General features: G+C 46.0%; 1 protein-coding gene across 1 annotated transcript; it reads left to right on the plus strand.

Annotated features, from left to right (window-relative positions):
- Positions 1–783: 783 nt before the first annotated feature.
- On the plus strand, positions 784–18,456 carry LOC126557533 (E3 ubiquitin-protein ligase MYLIP). The gene is made up of 4 exons (XM_050213340.1): positions 784–870; positions 16,625–17,547; positions 17,622–18,185; positions 18,268–18,456. Exons 1-4 carry the CDS (start codon positions 784–786, stop codon positions 18,434–18,436), a joined length of 1,743 nt encoding a protein of 580 aa, XP_050069297.1. The 3' UTR covers positions 18,437–18,456.
- The last annotated feature ends 237 nt before the right edge of the window (positions 18,457–18,693 follow it).

Raw genomic sequence — 18,693 nt, forward strand, 5'->3', positions numbered from 1 at the left:
AAAACTTTGCTTCCATTCGATTACGACTCGCCAAAGTATTGTGCTGTTTTATCGTGAAGTAAAAAACTCGATAGTGTTGATTATTGGTGCAAGTGTTTTCGGGGTTAAAATCACACTTGCCCTTGTGTGTGGCGTACGAAGGCGAAAATCCACAAACACAATCATCCGGATGATGGTTCTGGTGGTTTAATCGGTGCAAAGTAGTGAAGATTTTCAACGACAGTGAATCAAAAGTGTCTTACTTCGGCAAAGATAGCAAAACAATTTGTTTGCATTTAGGATATGGTTCGGTACGAAGATTGTGCGCTAGACAGCGAATGCAACAAACCGTACTACGGCAGCAGCAACCAAGTGCATCGATCATATGGGATGCAGCAGACTAAGACCGATTTGTTTGTACGAATGTTAGTGACATAACAAGCAAGCGGAATCGAGTTTTTTTGCGGATAAAAAACGCACAAGACGCGCTTAGCAACAACAACAGCATTCGGGGCCAGAAACCCATTTCGATAATTTGGAGAAGTGAGCAAAGGCACAGAGACAGCTGTTTGTAGGTGTGTAGTAAACAAGGATCAAAACTGTCATAAAACAAAGCAAGCGGTGCGTGTGCGTGTGTTTGTGTGCATCCGTGTGGTGGAAAGCGCGTGAAAACGGGAAAAGTGAAGAGAAAATCGATTGAATGCGTTTTGCCTTTGCCGGATAATCCAAGTGACCTTGTGCAAAGGGTTAACCAAAGTGTCAAAGGTGTGTGTGTACAAGTAGTAAGATTTAACATTCGCAAAAATGTGGTGCCTGGTGAACCTTCCCAACGGGACGACGTCCGGTGTCCAGTGTGATCCGAAGCGGATCAGCCAGGAGTGTCTGGAGAAGGTAGGTGTCCTTTGTTCGGGAGGGCAACAACAACAGAAGACGCCATTTGAAGTTTGTTAATAATCCTACGCCTGCTTCGATTACACTGGGCCAGCCGTTGTATGTGTGTGCGGGCGTCATATGTGGAAGCCAAGAAGTGAAATGCATCTCCTGCACCCCACAGCTGATTGGTGATGGCGCCTGACAGTCTAGGCCGCGGCCGAGAGATTGTTTTTTTTTTGTTCCTCTTCTGCCTTGTATTGCTTCTCTCGGCTACAGGGCAGAAAGTGCAAAGCAAATCACAGTACCCGAAGGGCACAGTACGCCCGCTCGCACAACGCTCGGGCAAAATAGAGTTACGGTGCGGCAACTGCTGCAACATACACTAAAAGCGGACCACTAATCCCGTGCACCATATCTGTGTAGGAGAATGTTTAATCCTTGGACGTTACGTTGTTAGTATATGTTATGTGGTGATGCTGTCAGCAGTAGGGCGCCGTTTTCATCTGTCAATACATCATGACGGGTGCATTGTACTGCAACACCACCAACACACTACACACTACTTACATTCTCAGAGGTCACTAAAATTAGTCACAAAACGTTTAGAGCTCCCTTGCTGTATCTGCGCTCTCCCAATACTACTTGGCACGAATGAATTTGGGGTAATGGTTGCGGTATTTGCCGGCGTTCTTCGCTCTATCCGCCTCACTTGTGACAAAACCACTATTGAGGGTACCCCCGAACGGGTCGACTGAGATCTCTCTTGGGTACAAAGTTCGACCCGTCGAAACCTCATTAGCTCGTGGTGTGCTTCCTCTCGGTGCGTGATGCAATTTTAAGATTCAACTGCGTGAGAAAGGGGCGCACCATTAAATGAAATACAATATATAGCCTCATCTCGGGGTGAGGATTGCGTTTTTTAGCTTTGAAGACAGCACCGGGGACAGCTTCACAAGACAGCACCGGGGATCAAATGCAATCAGGACCGATACCCCATAAAGAGGACATACTATGTATGTCCTTAACTCCAACTTCTTAATATCAATTGGTCTATATCATCAAAAATAAGATATAGAGTATAACCAACATTATCCATCACACATCCGTCCCCTATTAATGGCATAACACACCGAACTAACACAATAAACATGATTATGGCGTCATCCGTAACCCGACAGCTGTCTACTAAGAGTTTGACAGCTGGCCTAAGCCGTAGCCAGGACACACTCTCCTTGCGAGGTGTCCTTGCGACAAATTATTATCATTCTTCAATCTTAATATCACCTTTCATACCTGTTTTGATAGATGATACTGTGATCCCCTTCTGCTTGGTCGTAAACAAGTCTACTACTCGCTTTGTGTCATATCAGCTGGCGATAGTGAGGTATTAAGGATCATAAACACATCCACCCACAAATAGCCTTATCGTTCTGGGGCAACCGACCGTGTACCGCGACCCGCTCACCTTACAATGATTTTGCCCTTCTCACGTTGCTCTCCCGCAATTAGACATCCGCGAGGTTGAAGGTGTAATGAACGTTATTTGCGGTTAATCTTGCACTAGCAATAAACTGTCATTCTTCCGCAAAATTCAACTTCCACCGACGGCGGCACCTGGGATTACACCTCAAGGTGTGTGTGTACCGGACAGACAGAGCGCCCCTTTGTTTGTCGACCCGTGCACGAAGCCTCCCATCCCGGAAGATGCATTTATGGCAGGTGTATTAGCATATTACAAATTATTAACATTGCGCAATGGAACAGGGCGCGAATAAACTATTCCCAGGACTTTGTGACAAGATGTTCCCAGTGAGTTCTTGTTGCTTGCATAACTATTTGCATGTGTAAGCTCCGAGGTTCCGAAGAGAACCAGCCAGAACGACAAAGAGTTAGATTGCTGCAACCACCGGTTCAATGTCAGCCTTATCATATGCCTTTCCGCGAATCGTGCCGGAGCCTGGCAACAAGTCGCAAAAAATGTGCACCACTTTCGGTTAGGTTGGTGCCCTCGGGCACCACTCGCAATAGTGAGCCTCGATTCAATCGGTGGTAATGGTGGCCTCCGATTAGTAGCTGCTATAAAACGCAAAGTTCAAAGGCATGGAGGTGGGGGCGTACTACTGTGGATGACCGGCGGCTTATCGTTTGACCGCCTGGCAACCCTTTGGTGGGTGGGTTTATGGCTACTCCTCCTACTCCTATGCCTTGCCTCCAATAGGGTAATGTGGGGTTTGGTACGCACGTCAATCTTGCTGTTCGTTAGATAATTGATTAATTTTATGAGGTAGCTTACTGAGCGCGGGGATTCATCAACTTTAGCCGATGAGATGACAGATGATAAGCAAAACTTTATAAGTTTTCATGGGGCTTCAATCAAAAAGACACGATGTCATCATCGTCAGTTTGAGTTTCAAACCAGAATAATGATGGATCATTGCATGTACGTCCAAACCCCTTTTATCTTCAATTTGTATGTTTTTATGACTTCAAAATCTTTTGCTAGTTGGTAACAAAGAAAACCTAGCTAGAGTTCTTGAAATATTGTCACACAAGTCTAGGGATGCTTTGTGCTTATCAGAACACACAGAGGGAGCAGCAGCAGTTCTGACGTCCTCTTTTGTTGATAAGACTCCTTCAGTGTTATGACATCACCGTAAGGTTATCACCAAGAACATATTACAGTTTGTAAAGTTGAATCACTTCCGCCGTTACTACTGCATTGCTGCAAGCGTCGTCATGTGCAATCAGTAGTCTTCCGAGTGAAAGTTACTCTCCCTTTTCTTCTCCAGCCTCCGGCAAGATCTGGTCAGGGTTCTATCAGCTGAACCATATCGCACCGGCTAACCTCGCGTAACCTCGGATGATGCGGCCAAACATAAGCCGGGTTACACCCATTGTAATGATAAGCTTCATTCAGACGACAGCTTGGAACCTGCACAAAAGGGGTGTAAAAATCATACTACTACGCTGCCCCTTTAAAGTGACGTAAATTGATCGACATGATTGTAAGATATTAGTGGGCTAGTGCTAAAATATCAAATAGAACTATCTGGGGTGGTCATATTTTTGTCACTTTTTTTTTTGCTCGGATCAAAAACATCCGCAGACTTTGGCATCCCTTGCTACGCATCGCAGGTGTGCCGGGGGGATGGAGTTTTAACCTTGTCAATTAGAGTTCCAATTAGCAAACCGGGAGGTGCTAAACGCTATGTGTCCATTTGTCTGGTGGATGACGAAATACAGTGTTTCGGTTTTAAAATTAAGCGCTGCTTAAGGGGAATGAATCAATGTTGATGTGGTAAGTTCGTTGGCTAGGATGTCTAACGCTCGTTAATGTGTCCCTGTGATACGGAATTATCAACTAAATTGAACGCTAAATTGAATCTAACGAATCACAAACATAATACTGTGCACAGATCATCATCATCGTGTGTGCGAAAAACTCGGTCGAGCGAATTTGTTGTGTCAATTGCGAACTACGCGCTCTCAGCGCACGGGGAAGGCCTTTTACACCGATCGGAACAAACAAAAATATGTCTCCCCCAAAGCACGGAGCCACCCAGCCACTCAATTGACGAAAACATATCACACATATCGCCCTACTTCAGCGAACTAGCGAATTCCCCCCTTGGGGGTGGTAAATATTATTATCTTCCTCGTGGCTCTTTCCCCCAATTCCAATCGGGGACCGGCCAATCGTTACACATCAAAACGATTACGGTTCTATTTGTTTTGGATCTGTTTGGTGTGAAGTTCGGGGCCAAAGCTTTGCGTACTCTACTTTTCCCGCTACACACTATCTTTAGCTCTTTGTGTACATGTAACGCCAACCGGTGTCCTTGAGGATTGTTTTGCGAATTTTTCAACCACGGCGAAACGTGAGAAGATCTCCACCATGTGCGCGTATTCGAGACCGCATGGATTGTAATATTGCGCAGCAGTAAGTACCACCAGGGCCTGCTTGTCAGTGAGATAAAGCTCAGAATCTTAATTGGGTAACTACCAATTCATCGTCCCCGGTCCTTCCCGCTAGTCACATGCTCTAGCACCCCGCGCAGACATCGTACCGCACCTGTGCAAACCGCTCAAGAAAGGCCTGATAAATCGGTTCCCCCGGGGGTTTGGGCCATTTGGTTTGCAGAAGAGGTCGGAGCACTTCTTCGGGTGCGTTATCGGTGTAGAAGTATTACTACTGCGCATTAAGCCACCCCTTAGATTGCTTCTCCCTTACTCATGGCCGACGCGCCTCCTCTTCCCCCGGGTTCCAATTGGCACGCCGGTTGGAAGTTGGTAGTTGGTCAACCAATACAGCACCAAGAAATCCGACACACAACACAAAAAAAAAAACCGTAGAGGCGGTAAACGAAAACAAAATAACTCTGCCCGCCTTTCAGGCCGTTTTTGTTACTTCACGTGCAAAAGCCAAACACGCGGAACAGACTTTAAAAAAAGAATGTAACAAAAGCCAAAACACCACACATAATCTTTAGAATATTGGGCCACATTTACAGGCCAGTTTTCTCGTGGAGACACACCTCCTCCTTTGCTGTTGTTGTGCGTGTTGTTTGGTTGCATATCCCGGCAATTTTGGTCATTAGCAAATCTTGCTACTGTTTGCTCGAATAATTGGAAGACTTTTTAAGGATTACCTCCCTAAACTAGCCAAGCCAAGGTATGGAGCCGAGCGTGAAGATAATGAGCCAGTTAGACAAAGAAAACTTGTACCGTCCTTGACATGACTGTTAAAGGTAGGGTCCACTTACTGGCTCGCTGGCACTAAAGCTCTCCCCCACGCATAACATAACTTGCCATCCTTTAGTCTTTAGGCCTAAAGGTTACTGGTTGTCGGTAACCAGCCTGTGTATAGTAGGAAATAAACGAGATCTGCTTGAGTACACCGACACAGTTAGAATTGATTAGCAACTAATCCAAAGGGCATGTTGTTGGGTACTTGTGTTGCGCGTTTTTATGGGTCTGAACTCTACCGCCAGCCAACTAAGCGAATCTCATTTTACTGGCTAATGAGTATGAGAGCACAGCGGTAAAGAATACCATTAGACGAATGGCTTCTGGTGCTGGTGCACGTAAGGTTCGTTTGTCTTCCAACACTTGTAGCGCAGCAATAAATTAATTTGATTCCATTTACAGGGGTTTTAGGTTGATTAATCGGATTGCTTTTTAGGCAGTTTTCTTTAATCAGAATTGATAAATACTTTTCTAGGGCCAAAAGCTTTTTCGTTCGTAGATCTTTTACTTAGATTTAGATGACATTGAAGAAATAAGTTAAATAAATTTAATTTAATAAAAACGCTTGCTTGCAGATGATGAATAATATCACTCCGGGCTTGGATTTAATTCCATTTCCTTCCAAGATATTCCATTCATAATTCGCGATGTACAAACCTCAGCTAGAATCAACGCTCGCAAACAAAACACTTATCCATGCTTACAAAACTGTCAGAAACAACTTTTCCCCCCTGCGCAATGTTTGAAGCTCAGTTATATAAATTTCTTTTCCCAACGCTGACATCATCCAGCCGGCTTTTCGGGACGCCCAATACTTCATCACTCCAACGGAATAACCTTGTGTGGAAAGTTTCAAGGTGCCAATAAAGCCACTCCCTGAAGGCTATTTCGGCTTTGTGTTCTCGGGTTGTGTTGTATAAGCTTTTTTTTTTTCGGGCACCAACTCCTTTTCAGACCCTTTGCAAATGAGCTTATCGGTGGTTCGTTATGGTTTTGGCTCCATCTAACGGTTACCTTCGATTACTATATTGGATCATGGCAAATAATAATAATCCTCCTCGCGGGTCATACGCTTCGCAATCACAAGGCAAATGGAAAATATATGTGCAAAACCACAAACAAACACAGTCGATTCATTTCACACTAACGGTAAACTAACCGCCCGGAAGCTTTTGCTCAGCAGATGAGGGTTGGTTGGATGCCGTCCGGAACTGTGTGTGTGTGGTTAGATCTCGCGACTATCGATCGATTAGAGAGCATGCATCCGAGTTTGCAATGTAATGGGATGTGATTATTGGTTATTTCTAAGGTTTTGCATTTGTACGGGCGATTTTAACCGAGCTTCGTAATCATCCTGCACAACAACTGTACTGTGTTGTTGCTGGGACGGTGGACCTCCGGTAACGAGGTTATAATAGGCAATGGGGGGGGGGGGGGGGGGGGGGGGGGCTATATCGATAGAGTTTGCGCGCGCGTTCCCCCTCTCGAATGGGTTGACTGACCGCGGGCACCGCCATTGTTTTGTGTGACTGTAACTGTGCTGTGTTGGGGGTTGGGATGACATAGAAATTATTGACGACAGCGCAGCAACAACAGCAACACTGCCCGATGTAAATACAAATATGCACCAGTGAGTGGGTTTGTGTGGTGCAAGGCGTGAGAATCGAATACTTTCACTGCACTTTTTGTGTGTTTTCTGTTTTGTTTGCTCACCACAGGTTTGAGAATGGATTCTGTATAGGGAGGCTAACAACAAACTAACAAAACACCGATCCAATCCTTATTATTTCCCATTCTCTTTTCGGTGGCGCTTTGCAACCTTTTTTCGCTTGGCAATGGTTAATCGATTCGAAACCCCGACACAGACACATACTGTCGTGGTTCTTCTGGATGCTGAAAGGCTGGCTGAAGTGAGTGAGAAGTTGTATTTTTCATCACGAAGACGCAAACCTCCCCCCGACACACAAACACACTCTCACAGAACCACAAGCCTTCAATGGTTGGGTCTCCACTTCTGTTTCGTTTGTGTAAAATGTCGTAAAAATAAAATTTTATTTTTATCTCTTCGACCTCGGTGATCATGCTGTACTACCACTGCTGGTGGATGGCTCGAAGTGGTGAGAGGGGGCTATGGGTGTGAAAAAAAGGTAAGCCATCTTAAGAAATGTGTCCGTCGTGTGTTTGTGTGTCTATCCTCCTTAGGATTGGCGGACTTTGACACGAAAGGGACCGATCAAACAAAAACGAGATCAACTTTTATGATGCAAACTGGGTTGCAGTGTATTAAAAAAAATCTTTTACGGATACAATTTTTTTTAATCACACAACATTCAGTGCCATACGAGTGGATTATAAATTCCGATTCACTTCCAACTTAAAGCGAGATCATCGTGTGCCGGTAAAGCAAGCGCCTCACATTTCCAATTGTGAGCGAAAATGCAACCTGAAGGCAAAAATACACATTCGCGCGTATAAAACGCCGGTCAATGTGTGCCAGCATGTTAATGCCGACACACAAATACATGCATTCGTGCATCCGCTCTGCTGCCAAAAGGGGTGGAAAGTGTTGTAGCTGGCTGAGGAAGCCGCGCATACAAACCGAGTTCGGACTTTGGACCCGGCGCGAAGATCACTCGCCGACCATGTGCTCCCAAAGGCCGGTGTGTAGGGGAGGAACCCTGCCCTGCCGTGACGGGTGCCCGACAGAGACGGATTGTGTTGTGCGCGTCTCGTACCCCCGAGACAAGATAGCACACACAAAAAACATCAACGCTCAACCTCAACCGGCCAGAAGGAGATATATTTGCACAGATAGTAAGCGTGCGGCGCTCGCCGGGCTCTCATACCGAGCAGAAATGGTACGAACATCAACAAAAAAGTTCGCGATGGCATTAATTGTAAGTACGCGCAGGGCCGTAACACATGAAGCAAACAAAACAAAGCGAGCAGTAGATATAGGCTAATAAACAGCATAAAATAGCGCTAGTTGGGTGAATGTGTAGTGTGTAGTTTAGAGATTTTTCACCGGAGCAACTAAGAGAGATGCTGTTGTATATCCCATTACAGAGGATCATTTATTATGTACATTAACACTGACTTGCATGCGGAAGTGGTTAACTATTTTGCACCGTTGCCTAATGGTATACTGGGTAGGAAAATGAAGAGATTGGGAGATTTTAATTTGAACCCATTTGAAGGGTTTTCTTGTCCCTGTACACACTGTAAAGCACTCTGTGGAAAAGTGGCTGAGCGAGGAAAATTCAAATAAAAACACTTAAATCTGAGGTGTATAAAATTTTCGTCCTACATTAGCATTGGCTAATTGCCTTGCCTAGTATAATGTTCCGGATAGTGATGGGAAATTAGGAACAAACCTGGTGGAAAAAGATTAAAAAAATCGCCCTCTTGTTTAAAGATCCCTTTTCAGTTCCAACTATCTTTAAAAAATCCTAAAAGCCAGAAATATGGTTAAGCTCCAATGACGATCGTTCTTAACATCATTCATATGAAAGACGTTCCTATTGACGATCACTCCGAAAATCGCTCTATGATCGTTAGACTCTAACCTAGCGTCAGCGGTCTTAGCGATATCAACAACGAAAAGGAGACGGCGATAATCCCCCGGCTTAAAATCTCAACAATGGAAAACTTGAATAAATTTTAAATCGATCGCTTACTTGAACTGGTCTACAGCCTTTAGTATTTTTTATTTCTTTAAGAATGGCCTAGCCGTATTTGATTACATTTTTAGAGTAATCTTGACTTGATCAAGTAATATTTAAAAATTTCCATCCGCTCCTTTTTATCGGCAACTATTACCATCCCTAGTTTCGGATTGCCAAAAAATAATAAAAAAATGCCATACATTGCCAAAACTAATTTCGCTCCTTCCTATTTCTACTGACGCGGTCATTATTTGCACTGGCATTGCAATAACTGTTCCGTTTTGCATTGAATCGTCAAATGTTAAACGACTTTTTTTACTACTAAGCACAAATAGTTGGGCCAAAATTGTGCTTCCGTATGTTTGGCCATGATTGTGCTTTTCCGTAACGATGCTAAAGCGCATGAAAATAAAAACCTTCCATTAAACTGCACGCTCGTGCATTTTTGATGCTGTTTTTCTTTTCCTCTTTTGGCAACTTGGTGCCGACCACCCTTCTGGGTGCCTCCATTACCGGGTCAACGCATAAACGTACTCCTCGTGTGCCAAACAAAAAGTTATTGCAAAATTGCCAACCACTTTCGGAACAAAAGTGGTAAAGCGCTGATGCTGTGCGAAAGTTCCATCGAAAACGATGGTTTGTGTTAGCTATTTGCTATATTCGTTAAACGTTTCGCTCTTTAAAATTCACCGACTCACCCATCCGGTCGGCACAGTTCCCCGCCGAGAAGACAGTAACGCGATGTGGTCAGAATTTTGCTCAGAATTCCCCACCGATGATGGGTGATTAATGTGAGTGGATGCAATTGCAGCGGTATACATCTGCGGCAAGGTTACATCGCATGCGTTACGTGACTAGCGGCACGAGTTCTCTGACACGCCGGGAAGGTTGCTGGTGATAGTTGTGACCGCTTTTTTCTCTCTTCAATTTCACGGTCTCCTTTCCGTGAAAATGTTTCTATGTAATTGAAAAAACGTAACAACGCTATCATCTGTGGCGTGTGAGGTGTAATTGTTTTTTAGGTTTTCCCAGAGATTCCCTGATGTGGTCAGCTTAATTTCCAATCAACGAGTGTGGTGTGGATTTATCATCTGATATCTACTTATCATGTTCATTAGAACACATTATGGGAGAAAGCCTTTAATTGAGTCAAACGAAATTGAAAAAGAATTACAAATATGTAATCTATCGCCGAAACGTGCCTCTTTGGAAAGGTGCCCTGTCACCCACCAAATTAAGTTCACTAATCCACTCGCAAAGCCCTTGCCCCCCAACTGTTGCTACAAAAATGTTCATCACTTGATTAAAACAACGGTTCAATTGGACGTGCCTTCAGGCAGCCCTACACTTATCAGTGTTTGTACCAGATTCGGAGGTTTTCCATTGCACCTAGCTTGGCCAGCTTTCGCGTTCTTCACGAGTGAAATCGTGACCCCATAGTAGCCACACCACGACTTGCACGAGACTTGCGCTAATCCTTGTCAGATAATTTACACCTTCACCTTCACCCCGATTTCCCGAAAGTCACAACTTAGTCACAACTTTGGAAGACTCGAAAAGCTGATAAGATTATTGGACATCGGTTAATGCACGCCTCCACCGAACTGGGTTTCGCCAGCGCGATGGATGATGACACGGACAAAATATGTCCAGTTATTTCTACGCAAGTCTCTCCATAATCCAGCTGTTTTGGGTGCGCTTGATCCGCACGAGGTTTAGTTCCGGACTAAGCTTCCCAGACTAAAAAGCCGGGCATGTGTGCGCGCGCGCGCGTGGGCATACGGGTTGGTACGGGTTTGTTTACACTCTCGAGCTTGCCAAAGCGGGAAGTGACATCTTATGCTGCATGTTGGATTAACTAATCTTACGAAGCTATTAGCACATTTTTTCGGTGACCAAATTTTCGCACCCGTAAAGAACAAGGCTGGACTTTGAACGTGAGCTACAGGTTTAGTGTGAATGGACGGAGTGAATCGTTGCCAATACACGTGTTGGTTCACTAATATGAGGAAACGTGCCAGAATTATGGTTGCTATTGCGGTTCGTTAGGTAGGTCATTAGGGATTAAAAAAAGCGCTTTTTATCGTGCAGGTGACTAAGTAAGTAAGATGGAAAATGACATATTACAATTGTGCCATGCTACGAGGAACGCTACTAGTGTTCGCTGGAAATGAATCACTGCTAGGAGCTACTAAAATACGCTATATTTGTTTAAATTTTTTACAGAATCGTTAACAGAACTTAACCTCTTCATGACATTTTACCCTCCCATTTACGACGGGGGGCCATCTGTGGGTTTTTATGGCATATATGGTTTGTATTATTGGTCGAGCGCCGCGTCCCAAAATGGCCCCCATACCGACGACCGGTCGACGATGGCTTGGTATCGATTATTCAAAACCACGGTCACGTACCAACCGAAGCACATACAGCAGAAGACGTTTGATACGCGAGTGGAACGTGGATTTGCATTTCTAATGGTAGAATTGTTAAATCGTTAGACCCGTCAGGCATCGTTCGTTTTGATTGGGACGTGAGGTAAACAAATGGATCCTTTTGCTAGTTGCTCTATTATTACGACAAGGATCCGTGCGTCAGAATGCTACAACGGTGCGCCCGCACCCGCGTACATGGCAACGTTCCAGCAGTAAAACAGCCACAATAACTGTCCTTATTGGGTGATGACCCAATGTGCGGTTTGCACGCGAAATACCCCCGCGCTGGTTTAGTGTCCTGGTGCATGATAATTTCATCAGTAGTTTGTCCCATCTTTTGGGCAGACCGAGGTCGCGAGGGCACACAAAATGTTGGACGAGTCAAGTGATTTGTCATGCTAAAATAAATACTTCCAACACCACCCTCGCGTCCAGGGGAGTGTAGAAGCGTGTAGAAGCATGTATAGTTGACAAATAAAAGCAGCAGAAAGCAAACGATGCGTTATGATGATGTGCCAGAAGTTTCGAATTTATCCTGCTTGTCCTGCACCAACCCCGAGCTGTTGATGATGACATTGTGAGTTTACCCACTCGCGGATAGCTGCCGGTATCCGCATGTATAACCTTCAATTAGGACGATGTCAACGGCACGGATGAACTGTTGTACGCCTCCACCCAGTTGGACTTTGGAGCTGACCGATTTATCCAGCCGACGTTCACCTCTCCGCTTATCAATGATTTACATCTCGGCATCGGTACTTACATCCACATCGTGTATGATCACCGCAGTATCGTTAGAGAGCGAAAGATCACCTCCTCCCCCCCCCCCCCCCCTCGCCATAATTGAACTCCCGGGCAAGAACACGTGCTGTTCCATATGATCGCAGCGTGACTCGCGATCTACAGTGTATTCCAACGGTGATGTCATCGGGCGATACACAGGCAAGCTCACTTACGATCGTGCTTGATCGATCAACCAGTATGCACGTCAAGTGCCTGCCGCGTCAGATGGACTTTGATCGATTTTCTCTTTCCTTTTCGACTGTTCGACTGCCTTCAGCCACAGGGTGGTCGCCTAGCAACAGAGCCACCAACGCCGCCGCCGAAGTTATCCGGCAAAACAGATCCAGCGGTGCGTCGATGTACGTGTGTGTACACAGCGCGTTCCGTACGCTGCCAGGCGGTTCGGTTCGGGGCTTTGTGCTGAAAAAGTGACTACCGTGACTACTTGCTAGCCACCCTTTCGCCTAGTCATCCACTGCTTGTTAATCCGCAGCTTTAGCTTGTACACCGTTTTCGGATGTTAAGATGTGTGTATGCGTGAGAGCCAGTCTTGAAGATCTGGGAACGCGATCGCAATCGTTGGCTCTATGGATGGGACCGTTGGGATATGTGTGATTGGTATCAAACCGCTCTAGTCTTACTTAGCGCCCATTTCCTTCCTCTTTAGCTACCTTTAAGCGACTAGAGGTGTGAAAAAAAAACTACGAACACGAAAGAGAAGGCTCTTACTACACGTCTCCAAATACGGTCGCAAATGTAGCAAATTGGCGATGTGCAGCGGCAGGTGCCGTACACTAGGTAACGCCGATTGGCCTCTCTCTCTCTCTCTCTCTCGCTGTGTGTGTGTGTTTGTACTCAGCTACAGTGGAACAAAACAGTCGGTGTTGCCGTTTGCCATTCGGTTCGCTGCTTGAGTGGGTCCAAAGTCCAAACACCGTTTGCCGTTCATACACAACCGTGTGCCAAAGTCCAAAGTTTTCATAGTTTTGGAGAAGTGAAGCACGCTATCCGGCAGCGCACCGATAAAACGTGATGAGCAACGGCAAAGCCGCTGGGCAGCAGAGACAACAAAATTGTAAGAATCTTGTGCGTCGTGGCAAGTTGAGGAAATGTAACTAAAATTTTGTTGACCTTTTTTTGCTTGGAGTTGATAGTGAACACCTTTAAACTCATCGAATTCTGCCGAATGTGTTGTAGCGTAAAGCGTGTTGTCTGTTGAAGGACATTCATCGATTTCTTGTACAAGTCAATGTCAATGACGCGATGCAAAGCACCTTGCGCTCAGGGACACAATTTGAAGCTAATGGATGAACAAAAACGACATCATCTGGATACAGAAAGATGACGAGTTCAGTTGTGGAAGCCTAAGCTAGTCTAGTCGGTCAATATTGTAGGATATTTTCATAGACTTTATTGTGTCGTAATTCTATAACACCCCCGTATGACGCATAGTGTCGGGGCCACTACAGAAACCTCTTCCTGTTGCTCTTCTTCCCTTAACGAGGCCATTAAAACAAACACTTGAAGATGGCTAGATGGCGGCGGCTATCTGCTAGAGCCGTTCCATGCAGCTGTTTCTTGTGAAGGACCAATTAAGCTCCCACGAAAGAGAAGAGCTAGGTGCCGGGTACTTTCAAGAAGGGTGCGCGCCTTTGACTATTCCGTTATCGACTGATAAGCTCGTTTCGTTCAATTACGGTAAACAGCAAGACCCGCTTCCCATCCTCAAACCTCAAACCTCATCAGGGAAAGATACAAAAAGAAGGGACAAAGCGCGGTCGTTTTAATTTTTTTTGTTTGCTCCAACGATGACAACGACACAAAGGAACCAGCCCAACGGCGGCGGCAGTATGTTTTGCGTGGGTCATTTCTTTAATATGTACAAGTCGTCGTCGCATTCACGCACCAACAATAAAGAAAAGAACAAGTTGGTGAGTTTAATATGGCAGCTCGAGAGCCCGGGAGCCAAGAAAGCGAGAGAGAGAGCGTGGAGAAGGCCCCCGACAGGAGGGCCTGTTTGTGGAAAACAAACACAAGGTCCAAAGTCCAACCGGCATTTGGGGTGGGTTTGGGTGGTTTCGTTCACGCTCAGTGGAGTTGGGTTGTGTGTGTGTGCATGCTTTCTGAAGTAGCAGTCGGCAAAGACTCCCATGTGGCGTGGAGAGATTTCTCTCGCTATTATACGAGCAGCATTATTGTCAATGCGAAAACTTTCTTTGTCGTGCTGGATTTTGCATATTGCACTGTTGGATTAAGGGAATTACCTAACAACCATATCCAAAAGATAAATGTTGTTGTGCGTTTTATTGGCAGTAGGAGTAATTCTGGTCGCAATTACGTGACCCTCGCGCAAAATCTCCCCCATGTTGTCTAATGGAGGAAACGATAAATTACCTACCAAACTCATCCTCCAAGCTACACGAGGTAATAACTTTCTTAGAGCTTCATTCCAAATGTGGGTCATCCCACGCGACAGTGATCACATGAACTGGCGTCCTCGTCTGTAAGCGTTCTTCATCAGCGCAGCTACAGCAGCCACCACCAAGACACTTTTTAACGACTCTTTCTGGGATCCGTTTTTTTTCGAACTTGTTCCGCTCGTGTAGCCACTTACAAGCTTACGGGAACGGTGAAACTTACTTTTCATCGATTCCAATCGTGTCACAAACAACTTGGTTTTGGTGGGTGTCTTACCCGGTCGGTCGCGCGTACTACGGTTGTTTCAGGCACGATTCTACACCCCGCCAAAACCAAAAAAAAAAAAAAAAAACCGGTACGCACAACGGACGCCCGGTCAGGCAAAAATAAACATTTCGGATCGGAACTGGTTTTTTGCCTTTTTCTTATTTAAATCAACCTTTTAAGTTGTGTAGCTCTCCCCCTTACCGATTGGAAGTTGGAATAAAAAAGCGGAAAGCAAGGTTGACGTTTCGTAAACAACCTCTATCCAGTTGTGAATTTCAGCTTGATCCTCACAGCTTGTTGGAGGATGATTATGTGCGGGTTGAAGTGAGCGTGAATGAAGCGACATAAAGACGCACGCATTGTACGGATGATTTAGTGTCATGTCGAGACGAGTTGGTGGATTCAAAATAGCATCGAAACTAATAGCCAGACAAGACAACAGCTTAAGACAGCATCAAGGTTCTTAACGTCCACCATATCTGAGTATCGGATTTGGTGGAGTAAGAAAATGAGTCTTTCATCTTTTATGTAACCGAGGATCATCTTAAAAATGGCAACTTACGCTTCAACAAGAACTATTTGAATAAAGAAATGTAGTAGACATAACGCGCGCGTAACGTTTATTAACACAAAGTTCAAGTAAGACCCTGCTCCTGGCACATTCCACTTGAGACATCTCTCATCAAACAGAGAACAGAGCCCTATCTTTACCTTACACTCCGGTTCATCATCGATTCCCAATCGAGAACACACTCAAGATGGCCGCTCGCTAAGGTAAATGTTTGTCCCACGCCTTCATATCGTGTGCTTGTTGTTTATCGAGCGATAGGCAGACATACTCCACCAGACTATGGAGCTCCAGAAAGGGTTTTGTGCGTGCGGGGAAGGGTGGGGGGTAGTTTTTGGTGTGCTGATAAGATGGAACAACCATCCAGTGTTAATTACCCCTTCAAATTCCCGTATTGTGTGCTGTTCGTGTGTGTGTGTGTGTGCTGATAAGCAATTGGACAGAGTGTCTAGGGTGTGCATGCATTCGACAATCCGGCCACAAGATGAGTCTAGAACGATGGGGTACGATTATGTCTGGGGACGAATTTCTGAAGGTTGTGTAAAGGGGGTGGAATGTATGGATAACAGATGAACAAACGATGATTTACATCGGGAGAGTATTTCCGAGGGATTCGCTCGGTGTATCCGGGAACGTTGCCTCCAGAGTACAAAGCATCTTCTATTGCGTACCAACAGTTTGCTTATGGCTGTGTGCGGCTATCAAATGGGGTGAATGTATGATAAAGCGCTTCTTCGCTAATGGTGATCAATTCTGTGTGTATCTTCTCCATAACGAGTTTTTTTGTTGGGAGTTTGGCATTTCAAATGGCAGTTGAAAGAGGAACCAAAACAGATAACAAACATGACTAACAATTTTCTCCTTTTTCTTCTATTTCTACTATTACCTAGGTGTGCGCCGATCTGGGAATTATCTGCGAAACCGATTATTTCGGCCTGATCCCGGTACGCGATGGCGATAGTGTGGCGGACGTAGACGAGGGTACGGCAAAGCAGTGGATCAACCTCCGCAATCCGCTCCATCTCTATACGAACGACCGGACCCATCCGATCGTGTTTTCGCTGCGCGTTAAATTCTGGGTACCGGCACACCTGATACTGCAGGGTAGCGTACGTACGCTGTTCTTTATGCAGGCACGCCAGGAACTGTTCGATGGCCATTTACGCCCATCGAGCTGGGCTAATGCAGCCTATCTGGCTGCGCTTCTCTTGCAAGCGGACGGCTACAAGTACGATCCGGCCAAAGTTCCCAGTGTGAGCGAAACGCCGATCGTAGCGTCGGGATCTAGTTCGGTAACTTCATCTCCGGAACGACGGCCAGCCCAAGGGCTGCGACGTCCATCGAAACGCAAATGTTCTGAAATTGAATGTAAACGAGGCAGCGTTAGTTCGCAGAGCAGTGGTAGCTCTGGGATGACGGGCGTACCGTTGGATGAAAGTGTCCAACTGGCGGCAGGTCAAGTCACCGGATCCCAGTCGCTGGGTGATGGATCTACCAGCGCGCCAAAGAATATCTATCACCGTTACGGTGCACTTCGACCTGCATTTGAAGATGTCGATGGAGAGGAAAGGACAACGGAGGTTCTACAACCCGCCAACTATTACCAGCTGATTGCTCAGGAGCATGAAAAATTGTCGCGAATTCGGATGACACCGACGTCGGCTCAGTACTGGCTGCTGGAGGAGATCTGCAGCCTGGTTGGGTACGGGGAGGAGATCTTCGAGGGTGTAACAATAGCCGAACCGGCGGTAGTGTGCAAAATCGGCGTTAGTCCTCACGGGCTTACGATTGTTAAGGACGACGAAAAGTATAGGTAAGCTGGAATGAGAATTTTGTTGGCGAAAAATCTCGGTCCTAACGCTGTTTTCTTTCTTCCCCCATTTGTAGCGTTCCATTCACCGCGGTAAAAGCGGCCAAATCGATTAAGCGTTCCTTCCGGCTGACGTACATGAACGAAAATCATGAGGAAACGCACGTGGAGCTGAAGCTACCGTACCACCGGACCGCTGCCTCACTCTACCGGGCAATCACGGAAAAGCACGTCTTCTACTCGTGCGAAACGGTGCGTCCGATCGTAACGACACAGTTCATACGCGATCTCAAGGGTACGATCGTGTCGATGTTCAACGAGGACACCGAGCTCGGTAAACGGTACGTCTTTGACATTCAGCGCACCTGCCGGGAGGTGTACGATGCGGCACGGCGAACACTACACGCCCGTGGCATCGAGATTGCACCCAGTGCGGATGAGCATGCGGAAACGCCGGCAGCAGCGCTCGGTCGGCTGGAGGAAAGTCTCCGGATGCGGCAGGAAGAATCGGGCCAACTGGAGAAGCTGCTGGACGAGCGGATACGGGAAGCGATCACCTGCCCGATCTGTGCGGATGGTGAGATCGATACAACCTTCCTGCCGTGCGGTCACATGACTGCCTGCAGAGCCTGTGCCGTACAGTAAGTACTCTGTTGTTGATACTGAGAGTGAAGAGCGGTGTCCACTGACTGGTTGCTGACGTTTGTTTTTCTCTTCCATTAGATGTGACCGCTGTCCATTGTGCCGTGCCAACATCGAAACTACCAGTAAAATCTTTCTGCCTCCCTTGCTGCAGACACGCAAGGGTGCTGCAGGTTTGAATGAGAGCCGACGGTCGTTGGAAATTGAGACGGCAGCTGCAAAGGCTGCTATCGCACCATTGGTACAATAGTTCTGGATGAATCTGTGCATTAAGCCGATTTGCAGTACATTGTAGGAGTAGAAGGAGAGAGGCAGATTTGTTGGATAAGCGAATTGGTGATATTATTTGTTAATCGTACTGTTGTGAATAATCCTGCGGAATGGTTTCGAGTGGAATGTTTGATACGAAAAGAGCGGCTTTAGGACAAGAGAAGAAATGATAGAAGTACGAAGTACGACATCAGGAACACAGATATATAGTCAATGAATCAATGCAAATCCCCCGTA

Source organism: Anopheles maculipalpis, chromosome 2RL, assembly GCF_943734695.1.
Source record: "Anopheles maculipalpis chromosome 2RL, idAnoMacuDA_375_x, whole genome shotgun sequence".
Classification (NCBI taxonomy): domain Eukaryota; kingdom Metazoa; phylum Arthropoda; class Insecta; order Diptera; family Culicidae; genus Anopheles; species Anopheles maculipalpis.

What these genes read in the sequence shown, in the direction of transcription:
- LOC126557533 (XM_050213340.1), top strand. Translation starts at nt 784, where the DNA reads ATGTGGTGCCTGGTGAACCTTCCCAACGGGACGACGTCCGGTGTCCAG. An exon ending in GCCAGGAGTGTCTGGAGAAG is followed by an intron (nt 871 to 16,624) that starts GTAGGTGTCCTT and finishes ACTATTACCTAG; the next exon opens with GTGTGCGCCGATCTGGGAAT. An exon ending in TGCAGAGCCTGTGCCGTACA is followed by an intron (nt 18,186 to 18,267) that starts GTAAGTACTCTG and finishes CTCTTCCATTAG; the next exon opens with ATGTGACCGCTGTCCATTGT.